This window comes from Delphinapterus leucas, chromosome 1 (assembly GCF_059928025.1).
Source record: "Delphinapterus leucas isolate spDelLeu-1000000601 "Yukka" chromosome 1, BTC_Dleu_Yukka2, whole genome shotgun sequence".
NCBI lineage: Eukaryota > Metazoa > Chordata > Mammalia > Artiodactyla > Monodontidae > Delphinapterus > Delphinapterus leucas.
Genome location: NC_143129.1, coordinates 77,875,540 through 77,896,348, shown reverse-complemented (window position 1 = coordinate 77,896,348; position 20,809 = coordinate 77,875,540). Strand labels below are relative to the sequence as shown.

Genomic DNA, 20,809 nt, shown 5'->3' with positions numbered 1-20,809 from the left:
AATGCAAACAAGAGCAATCTTTTCATAGGGTTATTGTGAGAGTTCAACGAGTGAACAGTCCATGTAAAATGTAAGAGACACGTGATACTTTGGAACACAGCTCAGTATTAGCTGTTGTCATTATTATTAAAATGATGAATCCTGGTTCTATTTTTTCACAAGAACAGAAAGGAAGAAGACCCAACGACAAGAGAAATAGCTCTGAGCTAGAGAAACAGATCCTTCTAATGAGGCAATCATGGGTGGGACCTCTTCAGCAGCTGCACCGTTCTTCCCATGGGCTCTGCATGTCCACAGCAGCCTGACCTTTGGTTCCTGCTCCATGACTGCCTCAGATCACAGAGGCTTTTGCACCACCCTAAGCCAGAGAACCACTCAGACAGAAAACTCAAGGCTTGATTCATGAAAGATGGATAATCCCCAACAACCTGGTGTACCTTATCATGATTTTGGACCCCAATCTCTTTTCTTCTTTTGTTCTTTGAGGCTGTGGGTATCTTGGGAGGTTCCTCTTCCTCTTCCACATCAGGCAGTGCCACTTCTTCAAAGCCATCAAACTGGGGAGGAGTTGGTGCCACTCAACACAGACTCTGGGCAGATATCCCTCCTACACATGGCCTTCCCCCTTCACAACCCTACAGCAGCCTCACAGCCTGTACCTCATACTCTTTCTCCTCAGTCCAATTGATCTCTTCAAAGTCACCCATACGGCTAGCTGCTGGGCGCAAATGGTCAAAGAAGATGGAGAACTCATCCTGTAGGTGGTCATGGCCTTTGAGGAGCTGCCACATCTGTGTCTTGAGCTGGGGAGAGTTGCAGAAGGAAAGATAAAGTCTCCAGAGCCTCTCTAGGCCACCATTCCAAACCCACATACTTCTGGGTTCTACTTTCCTAGTTAACTGGGAGACACACAGAAGCCTCTCTTTGATAGCTAAGAACTCTTAAACTTCCTCTCCCTCCTTACTTGCCTACAAAGCAGGGGTACAGGCAGACCTCATTTTAGTGTCTTTGCTTTACTACACCTCATAGATACTGTGTTTTTTACAAACTGAAGGTTCATGGCAACGCTGTGTCGAGCAAATCTATCAGGACAGGGCTTCCCTGGTGGCGCAGTGGTTGAGAGTCCGCCTGCCGATGCAGGGGACGTGGGTTCGTGCCCCGGTCTGGGAAGATCCCACATGCCGCGGAGTGGCTGGGCCCGTGAGCCATGGCCGCTGAGCCTGCGCGTCCGGAGCCTGTGCTCCGCAACGGGAGAGACCACACAGTGAGAGGCCCGCGTACCGCAAAAAAAAAAAAAAAAAATCTATCAGGACCATTCTTCCAACACCATTTGCTCATTTCATGTCTCAGTGTCACATTCTGGTAATTCTCACAGTATTTCAAAGTTGTTCATTATTATTATATTTATTATGGCGATCTGTGATCAGTGATCTTTGACATTACTACTGTAATTGTTTGGGGGCACCATGAACCACACCCATATGAGAAGTGAAGAACTTAAAAAATAAAACGCTGTATGTGTTCTGACTACTCCATTGACCAACTGTTCCCCCATCTGTCTCCCTCTCCTTGGGACTCCCTATGCCTGAGACAATTAGGCCAATTTCAGTTGAACACTTAGGCCCTACAAAGCCTCAAAGTGTTCAAGTGAAAGGTACAGTCGCACATCTCTCACTATAAATCAAAAGCTAGAAATGGGGCTTCCCTGGTGGCGCAGTGGTGGAGAGTCCGCCTGCCGATGCAGGGGACACGAGTTCGTGCCCCGGTCTGGGAAGATCCCACGTGCCGCGGAGCAGCTGGGCCCGTGAGCCATGGCCGCTGAGCCTGCGCATCCGGAGCCTGTCCTCCGCAGCGGGAAAGGCCACAACAGTGAGAGGCCCACGTACCGCAAGAAAAAGCTAGAAATGATTAAGCTTAGTGAGGAAGGCATGTCTAAAGTCAAGACAGGCCAAAAGCTAGGCCTCTTGTGCCAAACAGTTAGCCAAGCTTTGAAAGCAAAGGAAAAGTTTGTGAATGAAATTAAATAGTGCTACTCCAGTGAACACACAACTGATAAGAAACTAAAGCAACCTTATTGCTGATATGGAGAAAGTTTTTGTAGTCTAAGATCAAACCAGAATATCAAACCAGTGACAACATTCCCTTAAGTCAAAGCCTAATCCAGAGCAAGGCCCTCTCTTCAGTTCTATGAAGGCTGAGAGAGGTGAGGAAACTGCAGAATAAAATTCTGAAGCTAGAAGAGGTGGTTCATAAAGTTTAAGGAAAGAAGCCATCTCTACAACATAAAAGTGCAAGATGAAGAAGCAAGCGCTGATGTAGAAGCTACAAGTTATCCGGAAGATCTAAGATAATTAATGAAGGTAGCTACACTAAACAACAGATTTTCAGTGTACAAAAAAGCCTTTTATTGGAAGAAGATGCCATCTAGGACTTTCATAGCTAGAGAGAGGAAGTCAATGCCTGGCTTCAAAGCTTCAAAGAACAGGCTGACTCTCTCTTGTCAGGGGCTAATGCAGCCAGTGACTTTAAGCTGAAGCCAATGCTCATTTACCATTCCAAAAATCCTAGGGTCCTTCCGCACTATGCTAAATCTACTCTGCCTCTGCTCTTTTAAATGGAACAACAGGGACTTCCCTGGTGGCGCAGTGGTTAAGAATCCGCCTGCCAATGCAGGGGACACGGGTTTGATCCCTGGTCTGGGAAGATCCCACATGCTGCGGAGCAACTAAGCCCATGTGCCACAACTACTGAGCCTGCGCTTTAGAGCCTGTGAGCCACAACTACTGAGCCCTCGTGCCACAACTACTGAAGCACACGTGCCTAGAGCCCGTACTCTGCAACAAGACACTGTGATGAGAAGCCCGCGCACCACAACGAAGAGTAGCCCCCGCTCGCCGCAACTAGAGAACACCTGCGCACAGCAATGAAGACCAAACGCAGCCAAAAATTTTTTTTTAATTATTAGATAAATAAAGAAATGGAACAACAAAGCCTGGATGAAAGCACATCTGTTGACAACATGGTTTACTGAACATTTTAAGCTCACTGTTGAAACCTATTGCTCGGGAAAGAGTCCTTTCAAAATATTACTGCTCAGTGACAATGCACCTGGTCACCCAAGAGCTCTGATGGAGATGTACAAAGAGATTAATGTTGTTTTCATGCCCACTAGCATAACATCCATTCTGCAGCCCATGGATCAAGGAGTAATTTTGACTTTCAAGTCTTAGTACTTTAGAAATACATTTCATAAGGCTACAGCCGCCACAGATAGCGATTCCTCTGATGGATCTGGGCAAAGGAAATTGAAAAGCTTCTGGAAAAGATTCACCATTCCAGATGCCATTAAGAACATTCGTGGTTCATGGGAAGAGGTAAAAATAGTCAACATTAACAGGCGTTTGGAAGATGTTGGTTTCAACTCTCACAGATGACTTTGAGGGGTTCAAGACTTTAGTGGAGGAAGCAACTGCAGATGTGGTAGAAACAGCAAGAGAACTAGAAATAGAAGTAGAGCCTGAAGATGGGATTAAATTGCTGCAATACCATGACAAAACCTGAACAGATAAGGAGTTACTTCTTGCAGATGAACAAAGAAAGTGGTTTGCTGAAATGGAATCTACTCCTGGTGAAGATGTTGTGAAGATTGTTGAAATGGCAACAAAGGATTTAGAATATTACATAATAATACTACATAATATTACATAAACTTAGTTGATAAGGCAGTGGCAAGGTTTAAGGGGACTGACTCCAATTTTGAAAGAAGTTCTACTGTAAGTAAAATGCTATCAAACAGCATTGCAGGCTATAGAGAAATCATTCATGAAAGGAAGGGCCAATCGATGGAGCAAACTTCCTTGTTGTTTGAAACTGCCATATCCACTCCAGCCTTCAGCAACCACCACCTTGATCAGTCAGCACCATCGACACTGAGGCAAGACCTCCGGCAGCAAGAAGATTACAACTTGCTAAAGACTCAGATGATGATTAGCATTTTTTTAAATTAATTTATTTATTTTTGGCTGCGTTGGGTCTTGGTTGTTGTGTGCAGGCTTTCTCTAGTTGCAGCGAATGGGGCCTACTCTTCATTGCAGAGCACGGGCTTCTCATTGCAGTGGCTTCTCTTGTTGTGGAGCACGGGCTCTGGGTGTGCGGGCTTCAGTAGTTGTGGCACGCAGGCTCAGCAGTTGTGGCTCGCAGGCTTAGTTGCTCCACGGAATGTGGGATCTTCCCAGACCAGGGCTCGAACCCATGTCCCCTGCATTGGCAGGCGGATTCTTAACCACTGCGCCACCAGGGAAGCCCAGCATTTTTTTTTAATTGAAGTACAGTTGATTTACAGATGGTGAGCATTTTTTACTTAACGGGTGTAAATTTTTTAGAGCATAATGCTATTGCATACTTAATAGACTAAGGTATAGTGTAAACATAACTCTTACATGCACTGTGTAACCAAAAACTTCGTGTGACTCACTTTATTGCAATATTCTCTATAACAATATTCTCTATATAATAACTCTATTGTGGTGGTCTGGGACTGAACCTGCAATATCTCCAAGGTATGCCTGTATATTTTTTTATCGAAGTATAGATGATTTACAATGTTGTGTTAGTTTCAGGTGTATAGCACAGTGATTCAGTTTACACACACACACATTCTTTTTCAAATTCTTTTCTCTTAGGGGTTATTACAAAATATTGAGTATAGTTCCCTGGGCTATACAGTAGGTCCTTGTTGGTTATCTATTTTATACAGTGTGTATATGTTAATCCCAAACTCTTAATTTATCCCTCCCCCGCCCCCTTTTCCCCTTTAGTAACCGTAAGTTTGTTTTCTATGTCTGTGGATCTATTTCTGTTTTGTAAATAAGTTCATTTGTACTTCTTTTCTTTTTTTTTTTTAGATTCCACATATAAGCGGCATCACATGATATTTGTCTTCGTCCGTCTGTCTGACTTCATTTACTATGACAATCTCTAGGTCCATCCACGTTGCTGGAAATGGCATTATTTCATTCTTTCTTATGGCTGAGTAATATTCCATTATATATATATACTACATCTTCTTTATCCATTTCTCTGTCCATGGACATTTAGGTTGCTTCCATGTCTTGGCTAGGTATGCCTGTATTATTAACAGGTTTGATTCCCAGTGACACCACTCTCTATCCCTGCCTTACTGATGTCCAGCTCAGGCACCAACTCAAGGCAGAGCAAGGAAGCAACCCAATCCTCCCGATACCCGCCACCCAGACCATCACTTCTTTCCTCGAACTTCCCTTCCAGGGCACTTACGGCACCCCTAAGCCTGTGAGGAGCAGTCAGGCTTTTGTTTCAGGTGACAACCACCCCACCCCAGTGCTTTATGCTTTAGGTAAGCCTAAAAATTCCTTGCCTTCTTCATCCCCTCCACGAAGTCCACCGCTCAGAAGCAAGAGGATATGGAATAGGTTAGGGAAGGGAGAATGAAGGGCCTAAAGCCCAGGTGACAATGGAAAGGAAGCAGGACAGGAAAGAATACCTCAGTGATCTCCTGGGGCAAGCAGTCTGCACAGCTCTGGAGGACCTTGATAATCTTTTGGTGGTGTGAGGGGTTCTCTGCAAAGCAAATTTCCAGCTGCCGAAGAAACTTGCGACTCTTCTCGAAAGCCTGCTGCTCCTCAAACTACAAGAGTGGAAAGAGGGCAAAAGAGGAGTCATCTATACAGTGTGCACAGGACTTGAGGGTTCTAAGCATAAGAAGCAAGAAAAATATGCTAGGGGCATGGGGAATAACAAGGCTCTGGTTTACAACTGTGAGATCATTTTTTTTCCTTTTGGCCGTGCTGCGCAACTTGTGGGATCTTAGTTCCCCAATGAGGGACTGAACCCGGGCCCTGGCAGTGAAAGTGCCGAATCCTAACCACTGGACCACCAGGGAATTCCCTGTGAGATCTTTTTTTTTTTTAAAAGACTCTAGCATCTATCCACCTTGGGTCACTGGGGTCTACCAACCCAAGAAAACTAAGATGTAAATGAAAGATTCAAGAGTTATACATCTCAAGTTGCTTACTGTTTCATGGATTGTGAGATCAGATACATTTCACGGTTTACAAAGAATTTTCACATATATACTCATTTGATCTGCATAATAATACAGGAAGGGAAGATTATGTATAATCATACCATTACCATTTAACTGCTTTAAGACTCTCAAAATAATCTCATTATATCCTTTATTCCTGTGTTTATCCATCTTGACAGACACCCAGAACTAGTGGGATATTCCTCATGTTCAGACACTTATTCTCCAACATTTCAAATGTCACTTTACCATACAGGCCTTCCCAGACCACCGTGTATAAAACTGCAACATTCTCACTTAAAGCATTATATATATTTTACTGTTTATATATACACTATCATTTTTATTATATATATATATATATATATATATATATATATTTATTTATTTATTTACAATATATATGTCTCACTGTTTATCACCTAACTTTCCCCATGAGAACATAAGCTCCATGAGAACATAAGGTCCATGAGGGCAAGGATTTTAGTCTTTTATAATTACTATATCCGTAGTACCTAGAACTTTGCCTGACAAATAGTAGGTACTCAATAAATATTTGTTGAATGAATGCCTGTTTCACAACAGTGAGAAGCAAAGGGCATATGATTTACCTAAGGTCTCCACTGGAAACAAAGGAAAACCCCCCTCATTTTACATGTAAAGAAAATGAGAGAACAGAAGTTGGGAAGATCATCCCTTGAAAAGAAGGAGGCTCTTATGACCTTGGGCTAGGGGAAGGCTATCTGACTGGACGCAGTCAGGAGACTGGAACAGTGCTGATCAACACTATTCCATCCCAGTCTTGCTCTGACCCAAGAATCCTCGTTTGCTGTCTTTGCCCCTCTACTTACTAATCCACAGGCCAGGGCTTGCTCAGGCAATAGGAAAGCAGCAAAGTCCTTCAAGAGCTGAGGCCAGTCCTGGAGCAGGATTTGCAGGCTCTTGTAGAGATCCACAGCTGTCTGCCTCTGAGTATTTGACTCAAATTCATAGATGACCTGAAGGAAGTCCTCATATTTGCCAGGGATATGCTGCAGGGCTTCTCGGACCTATACAGGAGGACTTTCAATCATCAATACCCTTCCTTTGGGCCCCAACAAGAAACAATGGGACAGAGGGAGGAGGAGGAGTTACTGTTAGAGAGCTCTGGAATTATCCTTCAGAGGCTACTCCTCTGACAGGTCCTAAGATCTGTTAATGGAAGACACAGGGCCATGAGCTAGGCACAGCTCTTTTTCTGGCAGTGGGGGATGGAAAAACCTTCATTTTCTAGAGACCAGAGCCCTACCCACAATACCAGGTAAGCTTTTCTCTAGCTCACAACCCTAACCTCTCCTTCCTGGTTTCAGCTCGATACCGAGATATATAAGGAGTACTTGGTATGTATATTTCAGCACGATATCATCTGAGGGTAAATAACACATAAATTAGGAATGTTAGTAAAATATTAGGAGACAAGAAAAACCATGACTATCACTGCTAGTACTCCATTTTGCTGGGGGTATAAAGGAACCAGGTGGTTACCAAAAGAATGAGAGATAGGGACCACTGCCACCAACAGGTTGCTTCATGACTCTAAAGCTCACTGAGGCCCACTTTCTGGCCAGTGTACCAAATGTCTTTCTTTTCAAGACAAGGGCTCAGTAAAGGTCCTCATTAGCCTATCCCCTCACTGATGATGGTAGAAGTCACCTATCCCCCATTTCTGGGCAAGAGACGGGTAATATGCTAAGGCAGTAATAATAAATCTGCTTAGGACTGAAGTCGGTGTCCTTGTAGTTCTCTCACACAGTTCTTTTGGTAATTCCAGGAAAACAAAGGCAGAGGCATAGAAGGCTGTTGTGCAGCCTGAAAAGCATACTTCATTTTAAAAACAACTCCCCTGAAATAGAAGCAGTCTCATTGAAAGCAACTGGCAGGAACAGGAAGCAGCATTTGCCTACCCTGGTCAGATAAGCCTGAGCAAAGGCCAAATCCTTCTGCTCCCTGAGTGGATCTCGCTCGAGGATGTCCTCATCATACAGCAACAGCAGCTTGGAGGTGTCCTTGCTGGCCCGGGCCCGACTGCCCCGCTTGTTGCGAACTCGATGATTGCTCCGGCCCTTTCCAGCAGCTTTGATGTTCTCTCCTTAGAGTACATGTGAAAACAACTGTCTGTCCCTGCAACCTCTACTCTCCCCATCCCACCGCCCCACCCAAATCCTATATTATGTGGTAACTTGGGAGAAAAGCTGTTGGAAAAATGTTATGAGAGGCACGCCTATCCCCGTCAAGTCAGGCCTATGCGGAGTCGGCAGCATAACTGCATTAACTAGCATGATAATGAGATACCCAGCTACTGCATACTGAAAATGGAAGTCTAAAAAGAGTGAGTATGGTCTGATGTTGGGCTCTCTAGAGACTGTCTCAGTGAGGAATAAGCAGTGCTTTCTGAAATGAACATAGCTCTGGGCCTCACGCGCGACAGATGGATTAAGAAGCAGTGTAGAAACTTGCATGATCTGAGACAAATCTAGCAGCTGATGAAAGTCAAATTTAAACTCCCTGAGCGTCTCTTCTCGGCAATGGCACCAGGTTAAACATCTGTCTGGGGGAAGGGTGACTGGCAGGGGGGATCCAGAGGATTTCCTCTGGGAACTAGCCTCTGCTTTATAAGCTAGCCATTCTGCACATGTCCCTGAGACCCGCCCCCATTCAGGCCTGTCCAACTCACCTGGTGGGGACTTGCTGGTCTCCACTTCTGGAGCAGTCTTGGGGGAGGCAAAGGTGGTAGGAGGCTTCTCAGCAGGGTCTCCAATGGCTTCGTCTGTCATTTCATCCTCTTTCTGCAGGCTTTCCATTCCTTCTGCTTCTTCTTCCTCTTCTTCCTCAGGTTCAGAGTTCTCTTCCTGGGAGTTCTCTTCCTCAGACTCACCCTCCTGACTCATGCGCCTTTCAGATGCAAGCCAAGTCAGTTTCTCCATTGTTTCCTGCAAAACACCCCAAAGAGTGTTCAAGAGAGCTATCTACAGTGGCTGACCAAGTGCTGACTGTACAGACGTTTTCAGGAGAAAACTGAGGTTAATTAACTGACTGGGGGGTGGGAAGCAGATTTGTTTTGGGGGGGGTGTTGGGGTTTTTTTTTTTGCTTTTTTTTTCTGGCCACGCTGCGCAGCTTGCGGGATCTTAGTTCCCCAACCAGGGATCGAACCCAGGCCCCAGCAGTGAAAGTGCCAAGTCCTAACCCCTGGACCACCAGGGAATTCCCAAGCAGTTGTATTTTGAACGGTCAAGCCTGAAGATAATTTTCTTTTGCCAGGGTCCATACTTATGATTTTGGGGGGGGGTCATTTAAATTGTGCTCAAGTGATTCAATTTAATGTTTAAACGAGTTTAAGTCAAATGTAATAAGTAACATTTCACTCTTTCCCTCTGCTCTCACCTCAAGCCCCAAATTATGTCCCGTGATACCTTAAAAAGTCAAAAATGATTTTAGGACTATCTATAGTGCAAAAAGCAAGCAGGCGGCCTATCAGTAAATTAAACCTATTACAGAGTCCACAAAATATTGGAGAACAGTCCCCAACTCTCACCTGGAGTTCCGGGACAGAGAGCACAGATTCCTCAGAAGCTGATGACATCTCATCTTCCTCATCCTGGGTAAGGTCGTCAAAATCCTCTTCTTCCTCTTCCTCTGGCCCATCCTTCTCTCCTCCAGTTTCTGGCCCAGCTGGGGTCCCCACTGACTGACCATCAACACTGCATAAGTCTTCGGGCTTCCCTGAGGGGCTGCTAAGCACCATTTCAGGGTCAGTGGAGGCTGAAGCATTCCTTGGGGACCCCTTGCTCACATCTCCTGAGTTTCCTTCATCAGTAGGCTCTTGAGAAGCTGAAGGGGTTTTAGCTGGTTGACTCCTCTCCTCCTCCTGTTGTAGGACCGTCTGTTTCTTCACCTCTCTAGGCCCGCTTGACTCCTCACTTGTGAAGCCAGTGTCCAATTCCACAGCATGTTCTTCTTTGATTTCATCACAGCTGTCCTGCTCTGGGGATCCACCAGAGATGTCCTCCCCGGGGTCTTTAGGTTCCATCTTAATGATTTCCTCTAAATCCTCAGGGGAAGTGTTTAGAGATTCTTGGAAGCCCTGAGGCAGTGGTTCTGCAGCCTGCCTCCCCTCCTCTGTTTTCACAAGAGTCCAGCCATAGGCATTGCCCTCTGACAACTGTTCCTGGCACACCCTGTCTGCTGGTGGAGGCCCTGGGCTGTGCTCCTCTTTGGGGAAGACAGCAGCACAGAGAGGAGATAGTTCCTGAGGTTCTAATTTGGGTTCTAGGCCTTGAAAGGCATTTTTCCCCTCAGCCAAAGGACAGCCTGTGTCCACACTCACTTGGGCTTTATCTTCAGGGGCAGATGGTACAGAAAGATTCACAGAATTGCCAGAAACAATTAAGGGTGGGATGGAGGAGGCCACAAGGGGCTGGTTCAACGGACAGGGGAAGGAAGTAGGGTTAACCAAGAGGGTGGTGATGGGAATGGTCTGAGGACTCTGCGCCACAGTTGCACTGACAGGCTGGATCATGTTGCAGCCACTGCCAAGGCTCACAACCTTCACGGTGGTGGCAGGAACAGTAAAGATAACAGGCGCAGGGTGGATGAGGGGGGCAGGCTTCAGACAGAGAGAGGCCTTGGCCCCCTTTCTCTTTGAGGCTCTCCGTTTCACACATGGCTTTCGAAACTTAGAAGGAGAAAGTGAGGGCAGCATTACCTTGGGCACAGGGGCAGAGGAGAGCAGGGTCTGGGGCTCAGGCTGAGGGAAGCTGGTCCTGGCCTCAGGGGGCGTAGTAGGCAGCGCTGCTGGAGACTCAAAACTATCACCCCCAGGGACCCCCAGTGGAGGGCCACCTGGCACTGTCTGTAAGACAGTGGCCGGCTGGATCACGTGAGGAATCGGGACCACCATTTTGCTCGGAGGGGCTTCTGACTGAGTTGACCTAGCTGCTGTTTTCCCAGAGCTGGAGCTAGGCTGGAGAGAGGGGCTGGGTCTGATGAGGAGGGGCTTCAGGACGGATGACCGCTTCTGTCTCCAGGCCTTCCTAGAAAAACGGTTGGCAACTGGCTTCAGCTTCAGGACTACACCCTTAGGCAGTAGCAATGGGTACCGAGTTTCGCTCCCCAGTTCCGAGCTGCCTTTTCCTAGGCCTGGGTCTGAGTTGATCTCAGTGGTTCCGGTCACATTTCCTACCTCTCTGGCATCATCAGCTATGCGCTGCAGTTCCTCCTGGATGGACGGAAGACTGGCCTATTGGGAACAAGAACACTCGGATCTAGCACATGCCAGAATTTGGTAAAAATAATTGGGCTTTCTAGCCCAGAGATAAACCCACGTACATATGGTCACCTTATCTTTGACAAAGGAGGCAAGAATATACAATGGAGAAAAGACAGCCTCTTCAATACGTGGTGCTGGGACAGCTATATGTAAAAGAGTGAAATCAGAACACTCCCTAACACCATACACAAAAATAAACTCAAGATGGATCAAAGACCTAAATGTAAGGCCAGACACTATAAAACTCTTAGAGGAAAACATAGGCAGAACACTCTATGACATAAATCACAGCAAGATCCTTTTTGACCCACCTCCTAGAGAAATGGAAATAAAAACAAAAATAAACAAATGGGACCTAATGAAACTTAAAAGCTTTTGCACAGCAAAGGAAACCATAAACAAGACAAAAAGACAACCCTCAGAATGGGAGAAAATATTCGCAAACGAATCAACGGACAAAGGATTAATCTCCAAAATATACAAGCAGCTCATGCAGCTCAATATCAAAAAAACAAACAACCCAATCCAAAAATGGGCAGAAGGCCTAAACAGACATTTCTCCAAAGAAGACATACAGATGGCCAACAAACACATGAAAGGATGCTCAGCATCACTAATTATTAGAGAAATGCAAATCAAAACTACAATGAGGTATCACCTCACACCGGTCAGAACAGCCAGCATCAAAAAATCTACAAACAATAAATGCTGGAAAGGGTGTAGAGAAAAGGGAACCCTCCTGCACTACTGGTGGGAATGTAAACTGATACAGCCACTATGGAGAACGGTATGGAGGTTCCTTAAAAAACTAAAAAGAGAACTACGATATGACCCAGCAATCCCATTACTGGGCATATACCCTGAGAAAACCGTAATTCAAAAAGATACATGTACCACAATGTTCACTGCAGCACTATTTACAATAGCCAGGACATGGAAGCAACCTAAATGTCCATCAACAGATGAATGGATAAAGAAGATGTGGCACATATATACACTGGATTATTACTCAGCCATAAAAAGGAACGAAACTGAGTTATTTGTAGTGAGGTGGATGGACCTAGAGTCTGTCATACAGAGTAAAGTAAGTCAGAAAGAGAAAAACAAATACCGTATGCTAATGCACATATATGGAATCTAAAAAACGGTAATGATGAACCTAGTGGCAGGGCAGAAATAAAGACGCAGACATAGAGAACAGACTTGAGGACACAGGGCAGGAAGGGGAAGCTGGGACAAAGTGAGAGAGTAGCGCTGACATGTATACACTACCAAATGTAAAATGGATGGCTAGGGGGAAGCTGCTGCAGAGCACAGGGAGATCAGCTCGATGCTTTGTGATGACCTAGAGGGGTGGGAGAGGGAAGGTGGGAGGGAGGCTCAAGAGGGAGGGGATATGGGGATATATGTATACATACAGCTGATTCACTTTGTTGTACAGCAGAAACTAACACACCATTGTAAAGCAATTACACTCCAATAAACATATTAAAAAATAATGATAATTGGGGTTTCTAGATATTAGGTACCTTTCCAGGACAGTCTCGAGACATCTTTTTAAGAAGGATTTTTCTGCATGATATCAGATATTTCTAAAAAGACTACATTCCAATTATATACTCTAGAAACTCTCCTCTGAATTTCCTTTAAGAAACTAGCATTTTAACCACTATTTTTAAAAGGTTATAGAATCAGGTGGAGAAGTGGGAGAGGAAGGGTAACTGAAGAAGATTTCTTAAGTCCTAGTTCTACAACTAAAGCATCAGAGGTGTAAAGTAGCCTTTGACATTTCTGCCGGGTTTCAAGTGACCTTCTACTTCTGACATACTTTGAGGAGGAGGGCTGTACCTTTAACCAGAATGGAAGCCGGTGTTCTTCCCTCTCTACAGGTGGCTTCCACTGATGTGGCTGGATCTCTTCACAGCACTTCATTAAGATGGGCAGCTGTCTGGTCTTCTTATAAAACTGAGCGTGAAGAAATTAAGCATGAGTCACATTCCTTCCAGGAGCACTGCCCTTTGTCAGGGTAGGGAGTATGGTGGGCAGCAGTTTGAGACAGACACACACATATCCATATACATGTAGCCATGAACAGCATATGCTGACTGCTTCTGCAATTTCAAATTAAGCTAATCTCTGATTAATAAATATTTTATCATTACTCAATATCTTCTGATGTGCTCCATTCTGGTCACCAGGAAGGGAAAAGTTCAGGTCACAGAGAAAAGGAAGCACATGGTCAGTCATCTTATCTAAAATTTGCTCCTGCCCAGCAGCCGCAGTGAGAGTGCCTTATTAATCCTTATCCTGGCCCATGGAAGCTGCCTTTTAAGCAAATAATGGTGCGAAGGACATTAGAAGGGAAGGAAAGAAGAACAGCAAGACTGAGACAGTTCAGTTTTAAGAGTGAATGAAGAGGGGAATTGAACTTACACTGACAATAAGCGCCAGGTACTGTGCTACAAGCTGAGCATACAAATAAAGAAGTAATCCCTGCTCTCAAGGAGCTTACAGACCAGTGGGAGAGACAGTCAAGTAGAAACCAATAGTGACATTCTGTGTAAGAAAGTATAAAGATGTGCACAAAAAATGACACACAACTCAAACATGAAAATGAAAGATCTTTCTGGAGCAGGTGCAACTACAGAAAAATCTTAAACAGAGTTTGCTAAATGAAGCAGGGGAGGGCAGAATATAATTCATTTTCAAAATCATGAATGTGTTTAAGGAACCACAAAGAGATCGGTCTGGCTACAACTAAAGGAATGCAAAGAGACTTCAGAAGACAAGTCAGAGGTAGGCAGGAGAGGCCTTCTGTGCCATGCCAAGCAGTCTCAACTCTATGCTGAAGGATAAGACAGAGGTGGCTATGGCAGCAATCTGAAGAATGGAATAAATGGAGCCAGAATTAGAGACACCAGTTATAAAACTACTGCATTAATGCAGGTGTAACTTAATTCAGGTGCCTGAACCAAGGCAGTAGGCAACAGAGTAGGAAATGGAGTAAGAAAACTGAGGACTTGGTGACAGACAGACAGACGGGAGTGATCAAGCAGAAGGAGTCGAGTATAACTCCTAGGTTTATGGATTGAGAAAATGGCTAGACAGTAATGTCATACACAAAGAACATACCCAAGCAGGGGTAAGTTGGACGGAGGGGAGTTAGCTGGTGGTGGTGGTGCCAGTGGCAACAACTGGAGGGTGCAGAGGGAGACACAGTTCAGTCTGAGGCATCAGTGAGGCATCTTAGCTAAGAATTCCTTTAAACAGGTGACTTCATTGAGCCGGAGCTCAGGAGAGAAACCCGGACCAAAGACACAGATTTGAAAATCATGAAGAGACAGCCAACACCAAAAATCATCAATCTGGATGAGACCACACACTGCAAATTTACTGTGGAACACTGACATTTAAGGGTAGAGCAGGGGAAGAAGAGTTCACGAAAGAGCAGCCTGAGGTAAAAGTCCTAGTATTACAGGAGATAAGAGTATAGGAGTCTGAAGAAGGAATGTGTGAACTCCATTATCAAAGTATCAATGTAACTGCAAAGTTAAACAGGATAAGAGCAGAAAAGTATCCACTGGATAGCCAATCGGGAAACAATTCAAGATCTTTGTGGAGATAATATCCACACTCTCATAGGTTAAAGAGTTAAAGGGCGGGGGGGTGGGGGGGACTTCCTTGGTGGCGCAGTGGTTGAGAATCCACCTGCCAATGCAGGGGACACGGGTTCGAGCCCTGGTCCAGGAAGATCCCACATGCCACGGATCAACTAAGCCCGTGTGCCACAACTACTGAGCCTGAGCTCTGGAGCCCGTGAGCCACAACTACTGAGCCTGCGTGCCTAGAGCCCCTGCTCCACAACAAAGACAAGCCACCACAATGAGAAGCACGCACACCGCAAGGAAGAGAAGCACGCGCACCACAAGAAAGAGTAGCCCCCGCTCGCCGCGACGAACACCCAATGCAGCCATAAATAAATAAATAAATAAATAAACTTATTAAAAAACAAAAAGAGTTCGGGGTAACTTACTGTTAAGACACGCAGATTAAACACATCTATTTGGGTTTGTTCCCTCTTGAATCCCCATGAAAACAACAGAAAGGAAATTTTTAAAGGTAAAAGCCTAAAAGGAGAGACAGAATGAGAGAAAAAGTAAAAGCAACAAAATTCTCGGGACTTCCCTGGTGGCACAGTGATTAAGAATCCGCCTGCCAGTGCAGGGGACAGGGGTTCGAGCTCTGGTCCGGGAAGATCCCACATGCCGCAGAATAACTAAGCCTGTGCACAACTACTGACCCTGTGCTCTAGAGCCTGCGAGCCACAACTACTGAGCCCACACGCCTAGAGCCCGTGCTCCGCAACAAGAGAAGCCACCGCAATGAGAAGCCTGCGTACCATAACAAAGACCCAACTCAGCCAAAAATTAATAAATAAAATAAATAAATTTAAAAAAGAAAAGAAAGAAAGAAATCTGACCAGCAATGCAGGGGACACGGGTTCAAGCCCTGGTCCAGGAAGATCCCACATGCTGCAGAGCAACTAAGCCCGTGCGCCACAACTACTGAGCCTGCACTCTAGAGTCTGCCAGCCACAACTACTGAGCCTGTATGCCACAACTACTGAAGCCCACGCGCCTAGAGCCCATGCTCCTTAACAAGAGAAGCCACCACAATGAGAAGCCTGTGCACCACAACAAAGAGCAGACCCCGCTCACTGCAACTAGAGAAAGCCCGCGTGCAGCAATGAAGGCTCAGTGCAGCCAAAAATAAATAAATGTATTAAAAAAATTGTTTTTTCAAAGCTAAAAAGCAGATGGAGGAGTGGTAAGTCACATAGAAGAATGAAGAAAACCAAATCCCATGTGGAGAAAAGTTATGGGTCAACTAAATTTATGTCAAAGACTGGCAAAAGGATAAGACACCAGATACCTCCAGAAGTGGAGGAATTAAAAACAGGTCGAGATGAGGACAGGTTTTAAATCTTCTGAAGAGGCGGTTAGACCCCGAATCCCCTCTCTTGTTTGATGTAGTCCAGTGACAGCTTCTCCCCCTACCCTGGCAGAATTAAGCCAGGGTTGTGGAAAGGATGCTCTCTGAACTGAGGCTGTCAGGCATATGTGAGGGCAGGAGTACTATGCTGATCAAGTATAGAAGAGAAAACTCCAGCCTCCTTCCTCTCTTGCTTTCCCACATTCCCTCTGCCATTTGCTATTAAAGAATATTCAATGAACAACAATAAAAATAGCTATTAGACATCTTAAATATGATAGAAAAAATAACTCAACTCAGCAGAACAGTTAGAAGAAAAAGCTGAAGTAATATCTCAGAAAGTACAACAAAAAGACACAGTGATGGGAAAAAAGAAGAAAGACAAGATGAGAAGATGAGCCTGAGAGGACTAGCATCTGACCACTGAGCACCATAGGAGAGAACAGACCAAAAGAAGGGAAGGAAACCATCAATATGTACATTTCAAGTACATTTCCCAATACTGGAACCTATGAGTTTCCAAAGTAAAGTTTATCAAGTACCTTGCATAATTAATGAAACTAGACACATACTGAGGCATATTATCATGAAATTTCAAAACACTGGAGAAAAAGGAAAAATCCTACATACTGCCGGAGGGAGAGGAAAAACAAGTGTTACATAAAGGTTCAAGAGTCAAAAGGGCATCAAATTTCTAAAGAGCCAGCACTAGAAACTAGAAGAAAACGGAGGCCTTAAAATGTTCTGATAAAAGTGATTTTCAACCTAGAATATGTTAGACCCACTGAAGTGGGAGAATAGAGACATATTTCAAACTTTTGGTGTTGAATAATTATAGATTCATAGACAGGTCTCATGTACACTTGTTACATAGTAACAATAGTTACATATACAAACCAGGTATATAGTACAATAGCAAAACTAGGAAATTACATTGGTCATGTCATGTCATGACAGACAATGAATACAAGTAGTTTAAACCTAAAAATTTGTTTCTCGAGCACTCTTCCTCAGAATACTACTAAGATGTGCTACACTAAAACAAGGCAAAAATGATGTGGGGTTCAGAAATAAAAGGATCCAAAGCAGGTAAGAAGTGAAATGAATCCCCAGGATGATGGTGAAGAAAAAGCCAGAGAAGACGTTAGTGCAGCAAGCCAAGAGAGCAACATGGGTAGCGTGGAACAGCATCAGAGCGCTCTGGGAAGGATTTCTTCAGGGAGATGAAAATGATAGCAGGTCACCTAAAATATTTGAACACATTGAAAAGAGATTTATAAAACTGAAGAAGACTTTAGTGTTGAACTGGTAATACATACATAATAAAACCAAGTCCCACTCATCCTCAAAAAATGCAATTATTAACACCAAGAGAAACAAAATGTCCAGGAGGAAAAGCAAAGTAATCATGATACACTACATAGCTCAGCTGTGAGAAGCTTTTAGTCGTGCTTATAATGTAAACTCTAAAAACAATCTAAGTGGGCTTCCCTGGTGGTGCAGTGGTTAAGAATCTGCCTGCCAATGCAGGGGACACGGGTTTGAGCTCTGGTCCGGGAAGATCCCAGATGCCACGGAGCAACTAAGCCCGTGCACCACAACTACTGAGCCTGCGCTCTACAGCCTATGCTCTGCAACAAGAGAAGCCTCCGCGATGAGAAGCCACGCACCGCAACTAGAGACAGCCCGCGCACCGCAACGAAGACCCAACACAGCCAAAAATAAATACATTTATAAAAAAAATAAAAACAATCTAAGCAAAACTGTGATATAATTATAGTGAGTGGTGAGACTATAGGAGTGTGGAGAGAACTAAGTCTTCATCTTCCATGGTTTCAGTTTAACAGAGAAGGCCTAAATCCAAAAAATCAAGTGGAGACTTCCTGGTGGTCCAGTGGTTAAGAATCTGCCTTCCAACACAGGGATGTGGGTACGATCCCTGGTCGGGGAACTAAGATCCCACATGTCACAGGGCAACTAAGGCCGCGCACTCTAGAGCCTGTGAGCCACAACTAGAGAGCCTGCACGCTGCAACTACTGAGCCTGTGTGCCACAACTACTGAGCCCGTGCACTCTGAAGCCCCCACGCCACAACTAGAGAGAAGCCCATGTGCTGCAATGAAAGATCCCACGTGCCACAAATGAAGATCCCACATGCTACAACTAAGACCCAATGCAGCCAAATAAAGAAAGAAAGAAATATTAAAAAAAAAAAATCAAGGGGCAGCAATTATAAGCATGCTACCTAGATATGGAGGTAAATGTACCATCACCCACAAAAACCTTGCTTAGCAGGAAATAGGGAGAAAAATTATTGTCTTTCATGACAAGTCTCATAGAACTATTTGACTCTTTAAAGTATACTTTATAACTTTGATATAAATATCTAAATATAAAGAGTTAAGGAGAAGGATATAAGTGAACTGTGGCCTACCCTTTGAAGAAGGTTAGCGTGGAAAAAAAAAAGAGAAAATGAATAGCTAGAGGAAAACAGATTCGAGAAGTATTTTAAAATTTGAACAATTTTATATTTAGGAGAAATATCTATAACAGAGGAAGAAGATGACACTCCAGAGGAAAATAATGAATCACTGTTCCTGGAAAGGAAAGAGGGCAATTAACCTAGTGTGCAGGTGGGAGGAACTAGCCTTAAATAAAAGGCTATTCATTGAGACTAAGCAAAAGAAAAGGAATGGCTGCACTCAGGCGAGGTCTCCAATAGAGCATGCAGGGAGCACTTACTTTAATGATGTTGTCAGGAGCTCTGTTCATGTTGAGGTTCTTGATTCTCACTGTCAGCTGGTGGGCAGTCTTGCAAGTGAGAAGGTACTTGCTGATTAGAGGCTTAGGAAACTCGGTCCCTTCAAAGTGCTTCAGTCCTAAAGCTAACAAACTGAGAAAGGGGCAGTGACACTCAATCTCACCTGACAGTCCATCCCGCTGAAAAGCCTCCCAGATGAACTCCACATTCTATAACCCACTTTTTCTACGTCTAATTCTCGTACAAGTTAATGGCAATTCAATAGAAAATTTCAGGTATTTACTGAGTGCTAAGAAGTACTATGTGAATAAGACTCAATGAGGAGTTCCCAATCAAGTGAGAAGAGGAAAAACCAGGCATAAATCACTAATAAATGTCAGATCATGACGCACTTTATACTAATAACACAAATGAAATTTGAAGAAGAATGGCTCTAACAAAACTAATATAAAATGAATATTGGGCACCATGTTAGACATATTAAACAGCACCAACACTACCTCCCAACATAACATATTCAATTACAGTTACCTATGTACATATTTGCTGATGGCAGTGGGGAAATACAAATCAAGAGCCATAAAAGTGTTCATAACCTTTATGGAATAATCTCACTCTTGAGAATTTACCCAAAGAGATAAACTGGAAAGATTTTCAAAAGCTCTATGCGCAAAGATCCTTGGTGAAGCCTCACTCAGAACAGCTAAACAAGGGGCGGGGGGGGGGGGCGGGCAGGCGTGGCAAATAAAAGGACTATCATAGGGCCATTAATATTGCCTTAAAAGACAATATACAGAAACAAAAATAAGACAATGTTACAGCATGGAATCTGATAGAAAAAACAATTTCAAGAAGACGTTAAGTTAAAAATAGCAAAACAAAATTACACTTATATTGCCAATAATTATATAAGAAATGCAAAAAGAAAAATCACTGTCTTGGGGTGGTTAGGATAATGGATAAAAAAATTGTTTTCCTTTGAAAATTTTCCTCTAACAGTATTACAAGGCAAGTTTTTACAATAAATAAAAGACAAAAAACAACTTAAAATGTTTCAAAAATGTGTATGTCATTCCCTAAAAAAAGCAGTATTTGGCACTGCTGGAACAAGCACATACTACAGAACTGCGCCCATCTACACTGCTTTTCTTTTTGTCTTTTGTGTCCGTTCTTTACCATACAGGTCTTCTCCTTGGGATATTTTGTGCTCTTGTTCACCTCACAGTAAACCCTTACTTGTCCTCCGCCTTGGTGAAGAAAATCTTATCCTGGGGATTCTTTGCCTTCAGAGAACACACTGGAAGTAGCTCTGGATACATGAAAACCTTGCTTGTGGCTAGGATCCAAGCCACTTGCTTTGGCAAACAGGGAAATTCATAGGCTGTAAGAAAAAAATTCCTGATAAATGAAATTCTAGAACAAAAGATGGCTTCACAAAAGCTTCTGAATGCATTTTTGCATTTAGATAGAGCCACCCCTACCTAACGTGATGCCCTTCCACCCACATACCCCCCTCCCAAAAGTTTCCACAATCTTTCTCAGCCTAACATATACCTAAAAGGAGTCCCATTCAATGCTATTAAAAGTTGATTCTCTTCTTCTTTCCTGTGTGGAATACTTAACACACTAAGTAACATAAGCACTTATAAAGTACCTAGTAATACCTGGCAGATAGTGTATGCTCAA

General features: G+C 44.0%; 1 protein-coding gene across 9 annotated transcripts in view; it reads right to left on the bottom strand.

Moving 5' to 3' along the window:
- GON4L (gon-4 like) overlaps positions 1-20,809 on the bottom strand; it is an 88,301-nt gene that overhangs the window by 4,433 nt on the left and 63,059 nt on the right. For 7 of the 9 annotated variants that reach the window (XM_022559785.2, XM_022559782.2, XM_089913957.1 and 4 more), the window contains 10 exons: positions 20,360-20,504; positions 19,105-19,255; positions 13,219-13,335; positions 9,637-11,340; positions 8,778-9,033; positions 8,008-8,192; positions 6,916-7,113; positions 5,522-5,665; positions 660-803; positions 438-557 (listed from right to left, as the gene is read on the bottom strand). In XM_022559785.2, coding sequence (XP_022415493.1) covers positions 438-557; positions 660-803; positions 5,522-5,665; positions 6,916-7,113; positions 8,008-8,192; positions 8,778-9,033; positions 9,637-11,340; positions 13,219-13,335; positions 19,105-19,255; positions 20,360-20,504 — 3,164 coding nt within the window. The remainder of the gene's footprint in view (positions 1-437; positions 558-659; positions 804-5,521; positions 5,666-6,915; positions 7,114-8,007; positions 8,193-8,777; positions 9,034-9,636; positions 11,341-13,218; positions 13,336-19,104; positions 19,256-20,359; positions 20,505-20,809) is intronic. The other 2 variants (XM_089913964.1, XM_022559784.2) reach the window with 2 other exon arrangements.